At 39.8% G+C, this 23,413-nt stretch overlaps 1 protein-coding gene across 4 annotated transcripts in view; it reads right to left on the bottom strand.

Moving 5' to 3' along the window:
* The window catches only part of sncaip (synuclein alpha interacting protein), a 140,069-nt gene that overhangs the window by 36,460 nt on the left and 80,196 nt on the right, over positions 1-23,413 (bottom strand). For all 4 annotated transcript variants that reach the window (XM_008114055.3, XM_062972149.1, XM_062972151.1 and 1 more), the window contains 2 exons: positions 22,380-22,482; positions 5,728-5,800 (listed from right to left, as the gene is read on the bottom strand). In XM_008114055.3, the coding sequence (XP_008112262.2) occupies positions 5,728-5,800; positions 22,380-22,436 (130 nt within the window). In that variant the 5' untranslated portion in view covers positions 22,437-22,482. The remainder of the gene's footprint in view (positions 1-5,727; positions 5,801-22,379; positions 22,483-23,413) is intronic.

Consider the following 23,413-nt stretch of genomic DNA (forward strand, 5'->3'; position numbering starts at 1 on the left):
GACAGATGACCATCCAGCCTCTGCTTAAAGCCTCCAAAGAAGGAGCCACCATCACACTCTGGGGCAGAGAGTTCCACCGCTGAACAGTTCTCACAGTTAGGAAGTTCTTCCTAATGTTGAGGTGGAATACTATTTTCCTGTAGTTTGAAGCCACTATTCTGCAACCTAGTCTCCAGGACCAAGTATTCAATTTATCACATGTACTAAACAGAATGCTTCATTTGTAAAAATATTGTATTGAAGTTCAGGGTTTCTAAAAATGCTATGAAGAAGCAGCTGTACTATTGCTGTCCTCATAATAACATTTTGAAAAGAGCAGAAAAAAGATTGACTTATTACCTGGATATTTTAAGAAGCTTTTGGAATTAATTATTATTCCAAAAACAAGATGTAACTTAAAATGTCCAATACAAAAGCTTGTCACTGAATAGATTTATTTATACATTATATATGATCGTGGGTTCAGAGGGTGACACTTTTATGTTGGTTTTATTTACATGTGACATTTTTTCCCAAGTGATAGGGGGAAATGGATACCACATGTTTCCCAGCTGTTTTATTCAGAAGGGAACTTCAAAAGTCTTTACATAGAAAATGAATTTGGTCAAAGTGGCATAAAAACACTTCTTCTGACAGAGGGGTCTAGACTATGACAAGACATCAACATTTTGTTAGTCATCACGTTCCTTGCATCCAGATGATTATTTGTTTTTTTGGGGAGGGGAGAAGTGGAGTGAATGTTTTCCCCCCACTGACTTCAAATGCATGTCAGCTCTAAGCAGATAGTTCCTGGATTAGAATAAACTGTCATGAGAATGGTAGTGACTTTAGTTCCTTTAGGTTGAGATTCTTGGCTCTAGGTTGGGATAAAAAATATGACATATGTGTATATGTGTAAACAGAAAGTACATAACACACATAATGATCTAAAATATCTGATACCTTGAAAGCATGATAAAACCATGGTTTATCATAATGCAAACAAGTCTGGTCTCTGCATTTTTCTCTTGTTAATATTCTGGTCGTACATCGAGTAATTTGATTATTATTCCCAATATTTGCCATGTTGATTCATTTATTTCTTCTAAGTTAGGGTTTAGTTTCATACGTAATGGTAAAGGTATTCCTCTGGCATTAAGTCTGGCCATGTCTGACTCTGGAGGGTTCCTGCTCATCTCCATTTCTAAGCTGAAGCGCCGGCATGGTCTGTAGACACCTCCAAGGTCATGTGGTCGGCATGACTGCATGGAGTGCTGTTACCTTCCTACTGGAGCGGTACCTATTGATCGACCCACATTTGCATATTTTCAAACTGTTAAGTTGGCAGTAGCTGGGGCTAACAGTGGGAGTTCAGCAGCTCAGTGGTTTAATCTGCTGCGCTACCAGCAGCTCCAATATATAATACTGATCTTCTAAGACACAAATGAAATTTAAGACTGTAGAGTTGGAATGTGTTAGTCATGGCCAAATTGTCCTGTCCGTTTCAATAAGTCTACTCTGAACATGACTATTCAACTTAGTGGGCACACTTAGATGCCAAAATAGGCCATAATTAAGAGTATGTTCCCTGCCTTACATTGTTGTAGCAGTTTGAAACCATTTTACCTTCCATGACTTTGTATAATGGATCAATATTATGAATGCTGGGATTTGTAGCTTCTTTTTATACTTGGATATCCCTGCTGTAGAGCTCTAATTTAGCTCAAGTGACCTAAAGGGTTCATGCTCTGTAAGAGAATTTTATGTAGCCCACAAAGCTTTGTGGTATAGCCTCATAGTAGTGTGTCGCTATTATTATGCAATGCGGATGCATTCTGAGGACCAAGGATTAAGTCTTTCTGGAGCATGCCCCTTGGGCAGAACACTCCCAGCATGCTGCCTTCTGCTGTTGCTGCTGGGAGGGGGTGGGGGGTGGCGAAAGGGTTGTCCCCACCAAAAAAACCCTCTTGTAGTTCCTTATAGATTAAGATATTTAATTACTTGAGTCTACTTCAACAGATACATGAATATCCTTGGCTAGTGAGTATGCTATAAACATGGTCATAGAGACAAAAGTAGCACAAGCAGAAGGAGTCAGTGAAGTCAGTCTGTGACAGTTAGGTTAAAGCTTAAATGTATCCAAAATAAGCAAGAATTACCATGCCCAACAGCACTAATTGATAATATTTTATGGCTTAATAAATCAAGTTAGTCTCATAATTATATCACTACAATGAAGAGTTGTAATTTCACTATAACTCCACCTAAGTAGAGCATTTTGGGTAAGAGGTCTTTGCGGGGAGGAGGAGGAGGTGGTGCAGACTTACTTCTTAGTTTCTTCTCATCCTTGCAGAATTGGGCTTTGGCTTATCTCCCCTTTGCCTGATCAGTTGTGACATTTCAGCAATTATAGTGTTATGATTCCATTTTATCTCTTGTAACAACATCCTTTGGAATCCTGGTATTTGCAATGTAGGGATGGACATTTAGCATTCTCAGCCAGACAGCTCTTGTGCCTCATCAAATCACAAAACCCAGAACTCCATAGGAAGTTGCCTTGACAGTTTAAATGAGAGCATAGTATTATACAGAAAATGCTGCAGTTCAGGACTTATTCAATGCAAATTTTATTGCGCCAAATTGCCATGTGTGTGTGTGTGTAAAGAAATCCTTGCAAAGTTGCTTGCTAAAGATCTCTGCAAAAAGGGACCTGAGCTTCTGCAGAGGCAAGCCACGCCTCAAACAATGTATCAGTTTGCTGGCAGATGGCTGGGTTTGTCAGTTGGTAATCTGAGCTTGCAGGGAGAGCACAGAAATGAAGAAGCTCTCTAGCTACGGTCAAGTAGCAGTTTGAATATGCTATGCTGTAAATAGAATGCTGATGTTATTGATCTTATGCAACTACATGGACATTGTACGATTGCAGAACTGTTTTATATTTCAACTCAACAAGCAAGAGTAAAGTTCTTTTGTTCTTTCAATTCCTCTGCCTGGTGTGAGTCTTTTGCACATGGTGTTAACTGGACGCTGCTGGATTCCGCTATTCTCGCTAACAAATTTGCATGTGGTTGTTTTGCACAGAAAACAGCATTTTGTCTGAAGGAAAAATGGGCTGGCACCTATTCACAATTTACAATATCATTGGCTGGACACATCATCCTAATTCATGTTTAAAGTAATTGTGTTACTGCCAGAGCTGTCCCGAGATAATTTTCCGGAGGTTGTGACCAGAATTTTGGCGCCCCTCCCGAATTTTGCTGCCCCCCCCAATTGTTGATAAATACAGGCGTTGGTGGCATCGCTGAGGCCTACCCCACACACCCGCCCGCAAGCAGGCCCTCCTCAGCACCGCCGCCGCCGCCGCCACTGCCAGAAAGCACCTGCTGCTCTTCTGCATTACAACACACACGCTGCAAAAGGAGGTCGGGACACACGCACGCACCACCACTACCACACCCGCTTCCCCACAAAGAGGCCTGGGAGGAAGGACAACGCGCAGGCATGTCTGGACCCCATGCACAATGCTGCCAGAGAGGGACCCTCAGTCTTTCCTGCCAGATGGGGAGCCATCACCCCAAGCCCCCCCCCCCCACAACAGGCATGTGCAGGCCTTCCAATCAACCCCGCGGTCGATTGAAAGGCCTGAGCCCATGCACAGGACCATTGATGGGCGGGCGGCGGGTGACAGCGAGGGAGAGCAGGAGGGCGGCCGCACGGATAGATGGCTGGGCCTTCCGCCGCCACCGCCTCGACAGCGCCCCTGCATGGTCTGTGCCACAAGCAACGGCTTAATTGGCCTTAATGTTGGACCGCCTGTGGTTACTGCAACAACCAAAGGTTGCCTCCACAACCTACCTTTAAAGTCAACCAGCTACCCAACAGAAGGATTTCCAAGGTATTGGGGGAATTAGGCACTAACAATTATGCATCTTGCTCTCTTCTTGTGGAAAGAGCACTGCGATTCACTTCCTTTTACCCTTACCTGGCTGGTGGGGAGATGCATCCATAATAAAAAAAGTCTTTTGTGCACCCCACAAAGGATCCCATGTGCTGCACTGAAAAATATCAGGACACGAGACTGCAGCAGACATTGTGGAATATAGTTCACTGAAGGATTATTGCAACTCCAAATTGAATGGGAAACTACATTTCCTAGGGCATTGCATCTTTCAGTTGTGCCGCTATACACACTGTGCCAATAATAAGATACAAAGACCTCCTGCCTCGCTTGCGGAGGCTGCCTGCTGCTGGAATCATACTGCTACCTCCTCTAGGCAGGGGATTTAAAGGGAGAGAATTTGAGGGTCTGTCTAGATGGAAAGATTTGGGTTTTACTGGAAGGGATTTGGATTGGTTCAGCTATAAAGCTAGAACGTCTGCTATTTCCTGATAATTTAGGAACTGCCTTGGCATATTTTCCTCAGATAGGCAGATTCACAAGCTCTGGTGTGAACCCTCTGATCACGATCCAGTGCACTTTTACCTTTGTGCAAATCATATTAAAAAGGAAGATGACTATACATTAGATATGAGTTTACATCAAGTGTGTATGTGTGCATGTTTCCATTCCTCTCTTCTTATGCATCAGTTTAATTGTTTTGGATTACTCATTATAGAATGAAAAACTACAAAATTAGAGCTGCATCTGTTCCACCATCTTCCTGCCTACTTTCTTGCATAAGGACATGCCAAATGCTTTCCTCATTATTGCTCTGAGCAAAATAAGGGCTTGGAGGCATCAAGAAAAAAAATGAGAGGACACGAAGACACCGTTTCCTTGTATATCCATATATGAATAAGAAAGGGGATGTGACAATTTAGTAGCTAATGACTGTGGCAGGAAAATGCCACAACTCTAATACACATGATGGTAATATTCTCTTATGTGAAAGAGGATATAGAAAGAAAATCCTTGCCAAAGCCCAATATGGCTCTGAAAACCTTAGTCCCCCCAAAAACCAGAGGCCTCGGATTTTTATTATAGGCATTTCATAATTGCAAGTACTGTATAAAAGAAACCATGATCTGATGCAAGTACAAAGATTTGTTCAAAGCACAATGCAGATATGTTACTCTCACCAGTACAATTTGCTCCATGCTGAAAACAGAAACAAAAGAGCCTTAATCCGATTTACAAAGTGAAAAACAACATTGAATGCACTTTTTGTCAGTGGGGGGAAAAGGTCTCCAGCTGGTTCTCATCTGTGTGCCATGACTCTTCATTTAGTTTACACTATTAAACTCCAAAACTTTGCTTTCATCTTAACTATTACAGTATGCCTGAGAATAGATTCTATCTTGTAGCATCCTTGATAGAGTTTCAGGATTTGGCAAAACATCATGCCTCAAACTGGTCATGACCATATGGGTAGTAAATGTATCCAACATTTTTTCATTGGCGCCTACATCATTATGTCTTGTCACTAATGGTTTCTCGGGTTTTTCAGTAAATTGTTGCATATACTGTGGCTTGGAGCTGCTGAGATTAAACCTTGCGTTTATCTGTGTACCGCCAAATCCTTTTATGGAACTATTTTTGTTGATGCTGCTGCTAATGACCTAACATCTTACAGGGAAAAAATGCAAGAGGAAAATCCAGGGAGTCGTTGTGGTAGAGGAATACATTATAACTAGAAAGCTAACACACAAGTATGATGTTTGAAAGAAGAAAAAGATGGCTGAAAAATAAATTTGTTATGGTCCACTTAAACAAATAGAAGTGTTTATAGTGAGAACATAAGTGCATACCTGTTCTGTCTTCATTTTGTGAATCGCACTTCCTGTGTAGTTCTGGGATCGTCTTGAGGGACGTTACTGAATACTGGAAAATAAAATCACATTTGTTCAGTGACATAAAATGGTAGAAAGTCCACTTTACATCACAAGTTAAGAAAATTTCTCATTTTAATAGTAGGATTTATTGGCTCATTAGAAGAGAGTTCCTACACAGCCTAATGTTCTCTACTCCTCAGTAAATGGGAGGAGAGAAGGTATCATAGGGGATATAATTCTATGGTGTTCTATACATTTCAATTCAATCCTGCTATACATATAGATGTACCCTTGCTTCTATGAAATACACCCACACAGAGACATTTTGAATGTCTGTGATTGTATTCTTCCACAGATGTTCTTGTAAGACCAAGTTTAAACACCAAACAATGCAGAGGCTTATGTTTCCTAATCAGACTGGATTAGCATCCAAATGACGAATAACTAGTCAGAACAAAGCAATACATTTTCGGATTTGACTTTTGAGGATTTGGTTATTCATGGATGTGATTATAGTGTTCTCTAGGAACCTCTTGGTCTTCCAATGTGACTCTATGACCAACTTCTTACAAAGCTTGATTACCGAGTCTTACTACCTCATTAGACAGACAGAATTGCTCATTGTATGGCACTCCCTCTTCACTTGAGTCACAGAGCCTACCAGCTTCCGTCCTATGACATAGATCTACTTTCAGCGGGTCTTTGTGGTGCAAGTGAAGAGGGAGCGTCATATTATTTATTATTTATTTCCCACATTTGTACCCCATCCTTCTCACCCTGAAGGGGACTCAGGACAGCTTTACAAAAGGCAACAGGTTGATGCCAAGACATGTATAACCAAAAATAAACAGATACAATTAAAATCCATACAATTAAAACATCAATGATTTAAAAACCAGTTAAAATCACACATATGCTGCAGCTGTGGTAGCATGGGAGGCTTCCCATGTTGCATAGCCAACAATGGGGGGAAGCCGGGCAGCATACACTTTTCCCCATGTAATGGGGTGAGGGGGGAGCCTGGTGATACAGGGCATGGGGAGACAGGTTCCCCACACACCACGCCAGATTTACCACGATGCATTGCAAATCTTAATGGGATGAGGCCCTCACTGGAGGAGCTATAGACAGAATACCTCTCAAGATATCTCTAGGTCATCCACTGCAATCCTATGGTCAACTTCTGTCGAAAGTTGATCATAGGATCACCCTGGAAGACATAGAGATTCCTAGAGAAGTGTTCTCTTAGATAAAAAATAGCATTTTTAAATTCACGGTTTTTCACTTCTGCAGGGTCGCATGCCTCCAACCCCAGTGAATGCGGAGGGCTGAGTGTATACAGATCTCAAGGATGAGAATCATGTTATTGCTACAGATTTTGTTGGACTTCAACTTCCAGCAGACTTAGTCATTTTAGCCAATGGTGAAGAATGGTGGTATATGTAGTTCAGTGCCACCTGCAGAGCCACATTATTCCCTTGAGACAACAAAAATACCAACTATGCTTCAAATACTCAGAATTTCCCAAAAGCAACATTCAACCAAAGACATTTTTTTTAAAAAAAATATTTGATACATTAACAAAATTTTTGCGATGCATGTCTTATTTCACCCCCCTCCCCTCTCCCCGTTCCCCCCTCCCGCCTGGAACAGCAATTCAATATATTATCATTGTATTATTTTAACCATGTGAAACGTCTGGTTCAAGGTGGTGTATCTTTCGTCTCCATCTATTTTGTCAATTAGGACTGACCATTGCCTGAACCAGTCTTGTTCTTTTAGGCTATTTGTATATTTTCTTTTCCTTTGATTAATGAAATCATTAATTATATATTCTGATATACAGAGCCGGCCCAATGTAATTTTCAAGTGTAGGTGAACAGAACTTTGCCCCCCCCCCCCCAAACCTTCGGGATGAGAAGGGCAGGACACAAGTATGGGAAATAAATAAATTAAATCAGGACAATAAAAAAACACTCAAAAACAGAGGAATTCCAGACATGAAACAATCAGGGCCAGCTAACACCTCCCAACAAAGGATCCCCCCAGGCAGGACGCAGCCAGGCTTTAAAGATGCAAGGCCATTCAAAGCTAATCAAGGTGGCCAACTGCAACATCCACACTTGTTAGCTGGGAGGCTTCTCTCATGTCCCCACAAGCTAGAGCTGACAGACGGGAGCTCAGCCCACCTCGCAAATTCAAACTGGCAACCTTCAGGTCAGCAACCCAACCTTCAGGTCAGCAATTCAGCCAGCACTAGGGTTTAACCCATTGCGCCACCGCAGCTCCTTGCACATTGGCTGTAGCAACATTATAAATATCAAGAAAATAGGGGGATGTGTTTTAGAAACTCCAGCCCACCTAATTGTAGATTGCAATTTAAATATACTTTTTAATTTAAGTATATTTTAAAGACATTATTGCATATAAAACAAACAGGAAAATAAGCCAGCTTCTCAAGGAATAAGTGTTATTGCAACAAACATGTCTTACCACTTTGCCGCAAGGGGCACACCTGATATTGATCAGCAAGCTATTCCTTGGATTTGCTTTTAAAGCAATGTCACATGTCTGAGTGAGCAGCAATAATTTCTTAATAAACTTGTGGAATGCCTTTATATACCCACATGATCTAACATTGTAAAATGGATTTTCCCACAAAGGAAATTCTGTACCCAATTTACAAATAATTCTGTGTTCACGTTATGCTGAACTGAAGATAGGCTCCTACACCAGAGAACAGTCACTGTGACAAATATATGTTCAGTGCAGGAAAGGAGAAAGAAAATACGCTATTGAAAACATGCCAAAGTCTCAGGAAAACAGCTGGCGTATTCTTCTCCCATTTACAGAAACTGTGCCAGCACCAACAATCAGGCTGTGCCAGCAAAATTGCCTACAAACAGAGGAAAACCTTGAACCTATGAGGATTGGGAATATGACCACAGCCAGCAGGCCCAATGCAAACTGCTGACTACTACGTCAGTGGGATGTTGAATCTGCATTGGGTTTTAGCAGGAAGCTTTAATGAACTATCCAAGATACTGAACCCTATCTCAAAGGTGGTTAAGCCAGTGGTGGCCTGCGGTGGATGTGAACCCCATTGGGTGGCACCATTTCAGCTGTCTAATACCTCATGGAACATTCACCAACTGTTCATCTCAAAACATCCTTGCTGCCTTGCTTTGCCAACCAGGGCACCTCTGCCATTAATCCACTATGGTTAATGTTGGGGATGAGGTGCTTCTGCTCAGCAGCCACCTCTGGATGTGACAGGCTTGCTGGTTGGTTCAGAAAAGGCAGGCTGCTCCAGCAGCAGAAGGTAAGGAAGGCAAGCAGGAGTGTGGCAGCAACCGGGATAAAGTGAGTGGCAAGGCAATAGGAGGGTGGGAGGTGAGCATTCTTCCCCAGCTATTGCCACTTCTTCATCTGAACCCCCCTCTCCTGTTCTCTTCCCTAGATTTTGAATCCCAAACATATGGGAGACGGAGAACTCAGCATGTGGAAGGAACTGTCACATGCCACTGCATCCTCCTCCTCTTCCACACTTCTTTCTCACTCACTTTTGTGGGGTTACGTGATTCATAGTTGCTTTCTTTGCTCTGGAGGTGGTGTGGGGAGGAAACCAAGGCTGGATCCCTCCCACCACCTCTGTCCTTCCTCACTAGAGCTGCTTGGTGGCTGCCTACCTGGGTGACACCATAAGTTAACACACTGGGGTGACACCAACCCTAGTGATGCCACTGGGTTAAGTGCCTGTTGGTTAGCTCTTTTAATGTCTGGACTAAAAATCAGAGAGAGAATTTGCCACTCTGTGGGCATGGTAGTTACCAATTGATGCTGCACAGACTGCATCACAAGAAACACAACATGGAAGATAACATCATGGCAATGACCCAACCTGATAAGCTCCATTTGCACAGTACTGACATAATAAAGCAAGTTCCCCAGCAGCCTTAAAGGCAGAGCTTTGAATCCTCTTACCCCTGGAAAAAATTTGCAAGGCCAGGTTGAATTCTTTGCTATCAACAGCCATGGGAAACTAATTTAAAGGTTTACTCCAGTGTTTGAAAATTTGCAAATGTGGAAGTGGTGTAATTGAAACACAAAGGCATTTTCGTGTGTGTTATAATTTTTACAGGGATTCAGGAGATTATTTTATTTCCTCCATTTGCTTTGTTCATACCCAGAATGTCCAGATGAGTTCTTTATCTCTGTACTAACCAAATTATTATTGAAAATACAGCCAAGTTTCTTGCTGCATTTATTAGAACAAGGTCACAGATATTCGTGTAGTCAAATTGTTTTCATCTGTTTTATTATACTTATTGTTATCTGATTTGTGGGAAGTTAAATCATTTTTGATTGTATGAATGGAACAGGCATGCTTTTATTTCCATTTGGATTTTTTAAAATCTTGTTTCTTTGTTTTATGCTTTATATATTAGAATAAAATGTGTCTTTAAGTATGGCTTTTTCTTGGTTCCACCTTGATCAGAAGGATGTCTGGTTAGGATAGACAAGAAGGATTTCTCATTGGTTTCTTCCATGCTGTGGATCTGCCTCCCACTGGAGTTTATGGATCCATCTATAGTTCTTCACTGTAGAGATAATGCAGTTTGACACCACTTTATCTGCCATGGTTCAATGCCATGGAGTCACTGGAGTTGTAATTTTTGATGTCTTTCATCTTCTCTGATAAAGAGTATTGGTGTCTCACGAAACAATAGCTCCCAAGATTCCATAGCATTGAGTCATGATGGTTAAAGTGGTGTCAAACTGCAATAATTCTACAGCAGTGGGTCCCAACCTTTGGGGCTCCAGATGTTCTGGACTTCAACTCCCAGAAATCCCAGCCAGCTTATCAGCTGTTGCGAAGTGTGGGAGCTGAAGTCCAAAACACCTGGAGGCCCAAAGGTTGGGAACCATTGTTCTACAGTATAGATGCATCTTTAGTTATCCCTAGGCTGACCTATTCTCTGCTTTCCTTCTGCTGACAAATACTTCCTGCTGCGTCTTGTAATGTGTGTGTATGTATGTGTGTTATCTTTATTCTCATTTGTTATGTCTTAAATGCATTAAATAAGTGAGAATTTAAATAGAATAATTTATTTTAAAAACATTTTGAAAATAGTCATTTTTTATTTATACTCTACTTTGTGCAGCGAATGGTCCTGGGGTCCTAGGTTCAGGAAAGGTAAGGCAATCAATCAATCAATCAATCAATCAATATGTCTCCTTAAACTCATCAGAATTACTATTTTATTTGAAGCTAATTTTTAAATTAGATAAGAACTACATAAAATACAAATTGAATAACACTTGCAACAAACACCAACAACAAATTACCAACTAAAAGCTAAACAATCCAAAAGTTAAACAGAAAATATCCCACACGTACCACTATACTTTATGTGGGGGATGCATTGCATGATAAACACACACACATACTGTAGACGAAAGCAAACCTTATGCTTTGATTATAACTGGGTTGGAAGCATACTGTAGAATCACACTGAAGGACATATGGGGCATCTACACTGTAGAATTAGTGCAGTTTGACACCACCTTATCTGTGGAAGTTGTAGTTCTCCAAAGTGTTTAGTCTTTTCTACCAAAGAGTAGTGGTGACTTGCCAAACTACAACTCCCATGATTCCAGATTACTGAGTCATGTCAGGTAAAATGGTGTCAAACTGCATAGATTCTACAGTGATGATGTTCCAAAACAGTTTTGGGAGGAAGAGGTATTTTTGTGAGAGACATAGGTAAGTTAAACCATGCATGCGGAGGGGGAGGGGTCATGTTGTAAAAACATAAAAAAGGAAAGTGACTTCCAACGATCTTTTCTGCAGTTATAATTTAACAATTCAATAGAATCATTGTTTTATAACCAGAGCACATGAAAAGGAGGAAACAGAGAAAACATGATATAGCACTGAAACACCTCCCAAGTGAGGATGCCTGCACATAGTGTGTACAATCCACTTGAGGCAAGGAGTTACGGCTAAGGTTATTTTCACAGTCCACAATTATAACACTATGACTCTACTTTTCCTGCCATAGCAGCATCTATCGAAAATCAGGATTTGCAATTTAGGGAGAGGTATCCAAACCTCTCAGGCAGAGAGTTATAGTGCCTCACAAAGCTACAAAATCCTTGATTCCATAATATGTAGTCATGGTACTGAAAATAGGAATCATCAAGTTGCAAATGTGTAGTTTGAAAAGGTACACACACGCGCGTGCACACACTTTCTAATGATGCAGGAGATTGAAATCCTTTCTCAGTCTTTTGCATGGATTGAAAAAGCTGCCACCCAAATAAATTTCCTAATCATTTAGACATAGCAGCATACAACATACATTCAATAAAAAATATATAGAGATTTGTTTTTTTACACTTCCCCCTCAAAATGTTAAAAACCGTGAAAGGAAATGTTTGTCATGGGCCAAGATAAATTCTATTTTTTTCTCCACATGGACTTTTCTTAACAGATGGCAGTATGGCGTGTGCGCACATTTTTTTTTTTTTTTGCAACAGAATGGTCTGCTACTACTTCTGGCATCTGAGCTACAAACGGCTATCGCTCTAGGCTGCCACACCCCTTTCCATTGCTTTAGAAATGATGTTTCATTCAGAAACATCAGGTCAGTACTTAAAAAACATGGCAGACCAGTAACTTTCATTTTTATGGAGGTTGCCAGTGCACCTCAAATGAAGAGTACCACTTTGGAACTGTGTTGTTCCAGAGTATAACTAATTTGTTACACAAGGAATGGACATAGAAATCACTCTGTGATTTTAAGAATGCAATTTTAAAAGTATTTCCTGTGCCCTGGTAAATTGGTTAAAATTACCAGTTAAGCGTTCAACATGAGAATGGGCCTGCATAGAGAGGGTTATAAAACACAACATGGGTCACTTGCTCTCTCTCATGTTCCCAACATCAGCAATGAAGCACAGTGGCCAGGAGCACAGGGGCAATAAGAGAAAACCCAGCCACATGAAAAGTTCATGATTTTTAGGCAGTGAGTTCTAGGTTTGAATCCACTTTGGGAAAAATAAGAAGGGTCTCTTTTATTTCCAGCTACATATAAGCCAAGCAGAAGAAGTGCAATGTAGACCATGGGCCATCCTTCTGGGGTATCTCCTGTCCTTGGAAACCTATGTGGCCAATCCAATCCCCTCCTTGATAGGTTGACTCTTCCTAACTAACTTGCTGCCTTTCTCTCCATACTGCACCCATCAACTGCCTCTTCCACACAGCCATATAACCCAGAATATCATGATAAAAAATCCCACAGTATCTGCTTTGAACTGGGTTATCTAAGTCCACACTACCATATATTCCATTTCAAAGCAGATAATGTCCATCATGCTGGACCTGGAACCTCATAGTACAAGGCAGCTGAGTGGGGAGGAAAAGGAGGACCACAGTTCCTATATATTGTAAGGTCTTGCGTCACCTGTTTCAGTACTTTACCCTGAGGCTATATGGATCTAGACCATATTGGGAGGGGAAAAATAAATCCTTCTCTAAGTACTTTCTAGCACCAAAGAAGCAAATATCAAAAGATTTGTCGAACAGAATCTGTGACAGAGATGATCCTAAAAAACAAAGATATGGCTTTGCAAGCTAGTCATTTCAACAGGTTCCTTTGGTTTGAAAACTGTGGCTCAAGAAAGAATAGCAGCAGTTATAGTGTCCTTTCCTCTTGTTATCAAAGTTACTTCTTGTTGGCTATCTATATGGCCAGATAGATACAGCTCCATGCCATACTACTTATGTGAGTTACAGTCTCCCTATTCAGGTTATACAATGGTGGTGATGTTCTGTGATGAAGTGCTGGCTTGCATCATATCCTTTGTTCTGGCAACATGATACGGCCTATTGGGCTTTGCAAAAATTCGGACATGGGTCATAAGTCATAAGTGTTTTGGAAAATCCATACTTACGACCCGCTTTACAAAGACAGCACTGCCCCTCCCCAATATAAATTAAAACAGAAATTTTCATAAGAAATTTGTTACTTTTCGTAAGTTGCAGTGAGTCAGCTTCTTTTTCAGTGCAAGCAAACTCTCCTGGGTGGCGCAGCCAAATTTAGTATGTCTTATGCTCTCCTCAGCATATCAGAACTGAGGGAGAGGGGAAGGGAGGAGGCGTGCTTACATTTCCTTTAAATGCAGGAGTCACGTTGCCTTTGCTGCTATTGTGTGGGCGAGCTAGGAGAGAGCTGGGAGGAAGATCGAGGGTAGTATAGGAGCTAGAAGTTGAATTTGTCTGTTCTCAAATGCTTTTGCCTGTGCCGTGCAAGTTTAGTTTGCCTAATTTAGGATTCCTTTTAGGATCACCACAGCTGAGTTTAGTATCTTTGCATGTAGGAAGGTGGGGTTTCCGTTTAGGATTCATTTTTGGGGGGTTTCAATTCTTTTCTCCTTTGGATTTCTTTCTATAAACTGCTTTCTTTATTTTCTAGTCTATTTTAATTCTATTTTAATTCTAGTCTAGTCTTCTTGCTTTTCTTTCTATTGGTTTTAAAACTATAATCCAATTCTGCAAAGTATAGGGCTTTATTTTCTAAAATCCCAAGTGGAGCAGTGGGTGCTGCTGCTGTTTGCTTTTGCTGCAGAGACAATATTAATGCAAACAACAAGCAAACATACATTTTTGGGTCAAGTGAAAAGAAAAATTCTAGTCTAGTACCACTGACCAACCAAATCAACCTTTTCATTCCTTTCCCATATTGTGGGGCAATTTGTAGTACAATAGAGCCTCACTTATCCAACATAAACGGGTCAGCAGAACATTGAATAATGTGGGATTAAGGAAAAGCCTATTAAACGTCAAATTACGTTATGATTTTACAAATTGAGCACCAAAATATCATGTTTTACAACAAATCAACAGAAAAAGCAGTTCAATACATGGTAACGTTATGGAGTAATTACTGTATTTATGAATTTAGCACCAAAACTTTGCAATGGATTGAAAACATTGACTACAAAAACATTGACTTCTAAAAGGAAGACTGCGTTGGATAATACAGAACATTTCCTTTCTATTGGTTTTAAAGGTATAATTCAATTCTGCAAAGTGCAGTGTGTGCTTTATTTTGTATCATTGTAGAGAAATTCAATGGGGGTGCCCAAATTTCGTAAATACAAACAAAGCGGATATTTGGCATTCTGCCCACCCCAATGGGCAAAGCAGTCTCATGTGAGTTGTCCTCCTCTTGCTTCCTTGCACGGCACTTTGGAGCATCACAGGGTGTGTTATAATGGACAGAAAGGTTATAGGGTATTGTTCAAGTGGGTTCTTCCACTGTTTGCCCATATGTCTCATCCTGTTTCAGCCATCCATCAGCAGAATAGATTCACTGTCATACTATCCTGGTGTTGCAAACTGAGGTGTTTTGATGGACTGTCTGTCATGGCAGCAGCAGCCTGGCTGGCTGGCATTGTGTGTCAGATCTTCTGGTGTGGTGGGGCTTTTGCCGAAATGTCTAACCCAGAGTTGGGCAATTACAGGAGGAGAGCAAGTTCCTACTGCATGAGAAAATACTTGCCCAATATTTCCATTTTCATCTGCCCTTCCTAAAATGCCAATCAGAAATTACATTGCATCGCTTCCAGTCATCATTTTGAACATGGTTGGATTTGGAGATAATATGAGATATCATTTGTGTGGTTATCAAGAAAAAATAACCCCCAAATTGTGAACTTGAGTAAACTAGTGGGAAGCAGGTTTGAGGAACATAAGAGTAGGGGTCTCATGCAGTCTGTAAAACACACCTTCTTCATTCTTGCTGTAACTAGTCAGCAGATGGATCCCAAGTATACACTGGTCACTATAGCTCAGTAATTGAACTGTACACACTTATGCCAATGTTTATCTAACAGCCAGAAGTACTCATTTTGCCTTTAACTCTTTTTTGCACTCTAGCAAGAATTATCCAAAAGCCAAAGGGAAAAAAACATACTAAAAGCAAAAATAGAATATTATTCTATTTTAAAGTTTATACAAGGATACTATATTCCCAAAATAAGGGGTATATTTAGCTGTGTCAGGCAAAATTAAATTGCCAAGAAACCACAGTAGTTTCCCACATAACAGAAAATCTGTCCTATAAGAGGTTTTGTTTAACTGACAATTTGCCAACTGTATGTCAAACACAAATGAAAACTAGCATGATAATATGCCTGTGAATGAGTCTATGTCTGACTTAGGTGACTAGTTGCAATATTAACCTAAGCAGCCATGTATTGGCTTCTGTTAACTTTTATATTACTTATAAATACACGTATTAATACAGATTGTCTAGGTTTTCTGCACTTCTGTTTTCCATCCATCAACAACTTTTTGCCTAAGAACAGGAACTGTTCTAGGAAACAGATTTTTATTTATGTAGTGGAAACACAAAAATGGTATAGTGGAACTTGTACTCAAGAGCATCCCAACTTAAGAACATTTTGAGTTAGAGCTGTTACTAGGCCTGGGTTTCACTTTGACATAAGAGCAGTGCTTTGAGTTAGGAGCTAGTGCCAGAGGGAGTGCTAGTGTGATAGGGAGTGCTAGCATGAGAGTACAGGGAGTTAGGGCTTCACGGGAGAAGTCTCTGTGCCTCATGTTTTTGTGCGCTTTGGGAGATTGCTGTCTGCTTTGCCCTTGTTCGCTTTGAGGAACTTTGCATTAGTTGATTTTGTGTGGTTTTTATTCCTGGTATGTTTGGCTTCATGAAGAGAGAGAAGGAGAGAGAGCAGGAGAGGGAAGGAGGCTGGAATGAGTACAGTAAGAAGTAAATTATGCTTTTGCTTCTTCACTTTTGTGCTTCCTTGCCACAACTTTGTGCCTCTACCATTTTAAAGTTGATTTTTCTTTTTTTTATTGTTCCATGTGAATGCGCAAGTTTTGCCTTTATATTAAACTGACTAACAAACATTTTGTTGCTTGAAATGTGTCTCCTTGCAACAACTTTATTTTTAAATGGATATTTTTATTGTTCCATGTGAATGTGCATATATTTATACATCACTTGTTATTAATAAAGTATATTTCCTTATTTAAAAACACATGACAAAAATTGAGGGAGGTGTTTCACGGGGCCAGAATGGATTAATAGCATTTCAATGGTAAAATTTGCTTTGGGTTAAGAGTATTTTGAGTTAAGAGCTCAGTCACAGAACAAATTAAACTTTTATGTCAAAGTATCGCTGTCTGCCTTATCATCCTAAGCAGAGTCCACAACTCTCAGGACCAGAATCCTGCCCCTGAGGCCCTGCCCCCAACCAGGGTGAAAGCATCTCTGGAGGCTTCATTCTCAATACAAGAGGCTTCCCATGTTGTGCTGGCTCCAATGGAACCAGCATGGATTCTCAGCACTCGGGCAATGCTTCCCCCATATGATGGGAAAAGCATCGCCGAGAAGGAAATGCATGCGGGGTGACAGGTTTGCCCCGCTGCCCCTCTCTTTTCTCCTTTCTGACGAGGTCATTAGTTTCTTCCCTAGCTGAAACTTAGGGTGCAGCTACACTATAGAACGAATGCAGTTTGACCCCACTTTAATTGCCACAGTACAATGCTATGGAATCCTGGGAGCTGCAGTTTGGTGAAGCATGAGTACTGTTGGACAGAGAAAGCGAAAAGCCTTGTAAAACTACAACTCCCATAGGGTGCATCTTTACTGGCACTTTAAGCCTCACGGAGGCCAAATCAGCTCTGTGGCCATTATATAATACAAGAAGCTGATTTGGCATAATGCAGGCAAAGGAGAGAATAGATTGACTCTCTCACCCTTCTTTGTTCTTGTCACCAGCACTTCCATGCCCTCTCTTGTTTACTTTGCATTAAAGAAACTAGAGCCATGTTAGGAAGGAAGTCAAGTTAAAGAGTCCATATACAACTTGTCAACCCTAACTGTGATACTACTTTACCTATCGAAGTTGTTGGTCCCAACTCGCATACATCTATTAAGTCTATGAGTGTTGACTCATCAAGTTCTCATTGATTCATTATATTTACTAGAGTGGAACACACAATTAAATTTGGATCCCCATCGTGTTTTCCAGCTGTTCAAATAACTGCATGTCAGTAAGTGAAGGAGTTTAAATAAGCCTTTTACATAACAACATTTTGGGACCCTTTTAAAATTTACAAAAATACTGTTTCCTAGCTGTTGATTTTCCTTATTTGTATATGTTGCTTATTGAGTAAACAAAGCAGTTAATACAATAAAAATGCAACAATAGAAATACTAACTTCTGGAAAGTCAGGTAATGCAGGTTAAAGTGTTACACAATTGGCAATTCAATTAGCAGTAGCTCCTTTAACTACTTCATTGGAATGTTTTCTTAGGCCAAAATTTTTCCTCTATATATTATTTCCTCCTGGAAGGATAAACCATTCTATTTTAATATATATTTGGATCTTGAGGAAAAAAACCTATTAAACATGCTATAAATTTGATTGTGCTTTTAATGGTGTGTGCTTGATTGCATTAGCAGACTTCCTCCTGCTCAACTTCTGTCCCCAAACAAAATATGCACACTTAGAATTTCTGCCATTTCTGTCAATACAATGAAAAGGTTTCAGTTGAGAAAAACTATTAAGCTGCCAAGACAGAACATTACTGAATTCTTTCCCAGACTACTAACAACTCTTCACTTACTTTCATTCCCTGGCTTCTATCCTGTTCCTTTGAGAGTGGCTACTGATTAGTCTTGCAGCTAAGTTTAAAAAAGTACTTTGCAGTATCAGCTTCATCTTATTATGGGATGGGATACTAAATATCATTGTTACAGGAGAACTTGGTGGACCTTGGTATGTCATTACTGAAAGAACAAGGGGTGGGTCTATACAGAGAAAGGTCTATGTACTGAAAACATGGCCAGTTTAGGATATTACTTCCCTGTTCAAACTACCATTTACTGTATTCAGTATTTAGTATGTTAGGATCATGTCCAGGTCTGAGCCCTCCCCACAAACTCAGCTTTACTTGTCTATTGGACACACAGAATTATGAGAGTGACAAAAGAAACTATGGATAACTGTGGGTACCAGTGGGTTCTTCAAGAGCTAAAACTAGCCTCCAAAGAAAAAGGTAGAGGCTCTGAAAGTTCTGTGTACTTAGTCTTCGTCAGACTTCAGTTGCACATAGTCCTTTGCTGAAGTAACAGCCCCCCCACCAGAGCCGGCCCTAGGTATTTTTCAAGTGTAGGCGAACAGAATTCCCCCCCCCCAAACCAATCACTGAAAAATAAAAGCATTGGATAAATGAAAATGTTGGATAATAAGGAGAGATTAAGGAAAAGCCTATTAAACATCAAATTAGATTAAGATTTTACAAATTAAGCACCAAAACATCATGTTTTCCAACAAATCAACAGAAAAAGCAGTCTCGACTGCTCCCCCGTATGTTTTGCGCCCGAAACTACCGCTTAATTTGCCTCATTGTTGGACCGGCTCTGCCCCCCACACTTTATGAATGATAGTTCATCTAGTATCTCCTGGTGGAGGTGGTTCTGGGATAAACTGAGCAAATTGAATGACAGAAAAGCAACAGCATGGCAACTGAACATGGGCAGTTCTACAATGGCCACTCAACCTAAGGCCATTATGGCAAACGCACCCTTGGGTGACTATCTTTACTGTCCCTACCTGTTCTTTTCATCAAGACAGTACGCCAGCATGACATGGGGCGTGTAGATCATTCATCACCTGGAGTGATGTCAGCAGGGGCACCAGAGCAACATAGGAGGGAGAAGAGAAGGAACCATCCCCTCCTCTACCCCTCCCTCCTTTGATCACCTCATGGCTCTGGGTAGTGTCATTCCAAGCAACAAGGGACTGACATGACCCATGTCACACCCACTGGCTGCTGCAACAAGGAGAACAGGAGGGGACAGTGAGTGTCATTTCATGTCCCTGGGCAAGCTGAGCCTGGTGGACATGAGATGCTATGTAAACAATTGTGCCAGGTTCCATCTTGGAACTGGCACAACTGTTTACAGGCCCAAAATTATGGTTTATTCCAGATTCTGGGGGAGAATTTGGAACAATGTGCGACTTTAGCTAATATTGTTTGATGTCACTTTAATCCAAATATTCTCTGTGCACCTGGGGCAATATTTTTGATCCTGCAGACCATGAATTGAGAGGTTTAGAACCTTTCCACTGATGGTATCTGCAATATAGAATATTTTTCCAATAGATTCATCAGGTCCAGCTACTCTTTTAGGATTTATAAAATGACTTTTGAAGAGAGTAGCTGGAAAAAACTTGTGGCTATTTATCCTTATTAAACTTCCACTTTATATCTAACTTTTGTTTGTATATTTTAATGTGTATTTTGTGGAAATATGTTTTAATATCAATACGTGTATTCTACAGAGTATTTTAACAAGTAGTTATCAAAATATAATGGTTGATATATTTATTCAGAAAATACAAAGAAATTAGGCAAATTGTCATTACAACATAAGTATTTTTTATCTAACATTCCATTGTAGAAACCTACTTGTGTATCTCAAAATAATGTTCACTCAATAGAATTTGAGTAGAATAAAATTTATTTGCAGAACTTTGATTAAGACGGTAATTGTGCTACATTATATAAAATGATACGTTATAAAATCAAAACATATCACTTTTATATTTTGATAAAAATCATCTTAATTTTTCTACTTGTGTTCAAAACCTGCAAGATAGACTTCAGTAGAACACATGACTACATTTACAAGAAACCAATCCTCCCTGTGACCATGGCAGTTAAGAATTAAGACTAATACATTTTCCTATGAGTTGAGCAATTTCTTTAATTCAAATTGGTCAGCTACATTTTACAGCATCCATTAGTAGCACTGAGAATTGTGCTACGTGTTTCTGGATCTGACAGCAAAGTTCATCATTAAAGCACAATGGAAAAGGCAAGAGGAGGTTAGTGCCTTTGTTTTATGGTGCTATAAAACCGAGACTAGAAATGGTTTCTGGCACATGTCGGTATACCCTATAGTGATAAAAACACTGTAGCCCTGAATATATTGGCATGGTGGGATTGGATCACTGTCTAATGAATGCACAGTCCTTATTTTACTCTTGCTCCATTAGAAAATCTGCATAACAGAATCAGAGATTTAGGTCTGTTTTATGGGAATATAATCACTAGAGATTTTTCTTTAAACAATGAACAATGTTTCTATAAAACCCAGAATCAAAACATATATTCAAAAATCTTATGTCTAATTCCCTCACTAATTGGGCATTTAATACATATTTGGTTGGGAACTTTTATTGGTATTCATAAGAGAGAATAACCTATAGTCGTGATCTCATTAGGGACATTAAAATAAGCCGCATCATTACTTCTGTAAGGATTGCAAAGTATGCAACATAGTATGATGGCTTTTTAATAATGGAATCTCAATTGATTACTGTATTTAGATTCTCCTGGCATACCGCTTGTTTAAACAGATTCCTAACTCTCCTTAGAGGGCTGCAATGAGCTCTCAGAACTAACTGTTGTGGAGTCCTGGAGGTTTTCTGAAATAGGAGGACATAAAATAGGGAAATGTAACAACAGCAGTACAGTTTATGAGGCTATTGTTTGTTCGGGGTGCAATTCCATTCTATTCCTTAATTTTTTCCAGTGTTAACTAGATGAATGCAAATACTGTATAACCTTAAATCCAGTTGCTAGTCCCAGTTTCTGTAGACCCATAAAATCCATGGTTGAATAGGGAATTGGCATTTACGTATGTAATTCGCATCATTTTCATGGTGGCCAATCACATTGGGACTAACAGCTGGATTTAGGCCACAAACACTGCCTGGTTTAGTTATTGTAATAGCTCCATCTAATTCATTCAATACTTACTTTATGTAGATTTCCTGCAGATTCTGTCTGATTTTGACTGTCTGAGACTAAGTGCCATGATATGTGTTAAGTTTGCCATGTTGTTACCATCAGAAAGGTCCATGTGGTAAAAATTAAGGGTTAAAGTAGATATTGCAACAATGTGGGGAAAGTGCTCACCAAATGGATCGGAGCCATCTCCTTGCTATGTGAGATAGGAGTGCAAAGCCTCATATGATGACTTTGACTTATATGGTGAGTGCTTCCATATGTTCTTCCAAGAAGGGAAATCAGTGACCAGAGAGGCCTATTTGGTTTCAGTAGGAAATTTATGATAACCAAAATGTTCTAGTTCTGATCTTGAAAAGGATATAGAATTTTGAAATGATGTGGGTTTTTGTTTAAAAAAATGAGAGTAATATCTCGAACCCGACATTGCATTATATGGATGACTGTAATTTTTAAATTCATACCTTCACAATAGGGGGGTGGGCCTAATTTTTAACAGAACTTAGAGACATTAGTCTTTTGGACTATAGCTTGCTGAATTCATCAGCCAACATGTAAAGTAACATGTAACTTTTCCAAGCTCTGTTTTGCAAAGCCAACAAATCAAGCCTTGCATTCAGAGAGTGCAATCTCAATTTCAATAGATTTTATTTCCTTTCTTTTTTCTTGTGGGAAAATTTTTGGAATATTTAAAACTAAAAACAAAACAGAAAGGAAATTACCACCTTTCATTATGCAAAGAAATAAAAAGTAAAACCTCATACTTACAGATATATCATCACTAAAATCTATTTCATCCAGATCAAGATATTCAGGGGCTTCCATTATTCTTCTATGCACATCTTCATTGGCTTAGTTGAATAATAAATGTCTGTTGAAGAGAGAAAAGGAGAGGAGAAAAATTAACAAAGGTCACTTAAATGTAGTGAAGGTACAACTCCCCTCAGCTCACTAAGAAAACAGCAAAATAACAGGATTCTTGGTGAGCAGTCTTGGCGACCATTTGGGAAAGGCTCATTTGTATTCTCAGAGTGATGTTCTGGCTCAATGTTCATGCATATGAAGTGGTGTAATTCACAATTGCAGTTTTTAGCAATTGCAGAGTGTAGAGCAGCCATCTCTTCTTTTCTAATGCAAACATACTTGGAAAGAAGAGAGACCCGGGGAATCTATTGTGACACACAGCATGAAACTGCTAATATCAAAAATGAGGTAAAGTTACAGAAGTATATTGAATTAGTCATGATGACAAAATACAATTTAAACGACACCAGCGGAGAATTTAAAAGCCATGTAATGAACAAATGTTCACTAGAATACCGAATCTACAGGGAACCAGAACCCTGGACTGAAACCAGGGATGCTATCAGGAAAGAATGTCTGTAGTCAACAAGAAATGGGTGACTGATGAAACTCTTCAAAATAAGAATAGAGAAGAAACAAAACTGAAAGGTAATAAAAATAGGGCAATAATATAAAAATTCAACTGTTAAGTGATTTGCATCCTTAGACAAGAGAACTATTATGTTAACCAATTCAAAAAAACACAAAAGTAGACAGCACAAAAGGAAGGACAAGAGACTTCTTCCAAAAATTCTGACCAAAAGGGAAATTTAAATCAAGAGTAGAGAGGGTTAAATTGCTGAGTTGCCAAACTTGCAGACTGAAAGATTGGCGCTTCAAATCCGGGGAGCGGGGGGAGCTCCCGCTGTTAGCCACAGCATCTGCCAACCTAGCAGTTCAAAAACCTGCATAAGTGAGTAGATCAATAGGTACTGCTCAGGCGGGAAGGTAAAGGCGTT

The sequence above is a fragment of the Anolis carolinensis genome, chromosome 2, assembly GCF_035594765.1.
Source record: "Anolis carolinensis isolate JA03-04 chromosome 2, rAnoCar3.1.pri, whole genome shotgun sequence".
Classification (NCBI taxonomy): domain Eukaryota; kingdom Metazoa; phylum Chordata; class Lepidosauria; order Squamata; family Dactyloidae; genus Anolis; species Anolis carolinensis.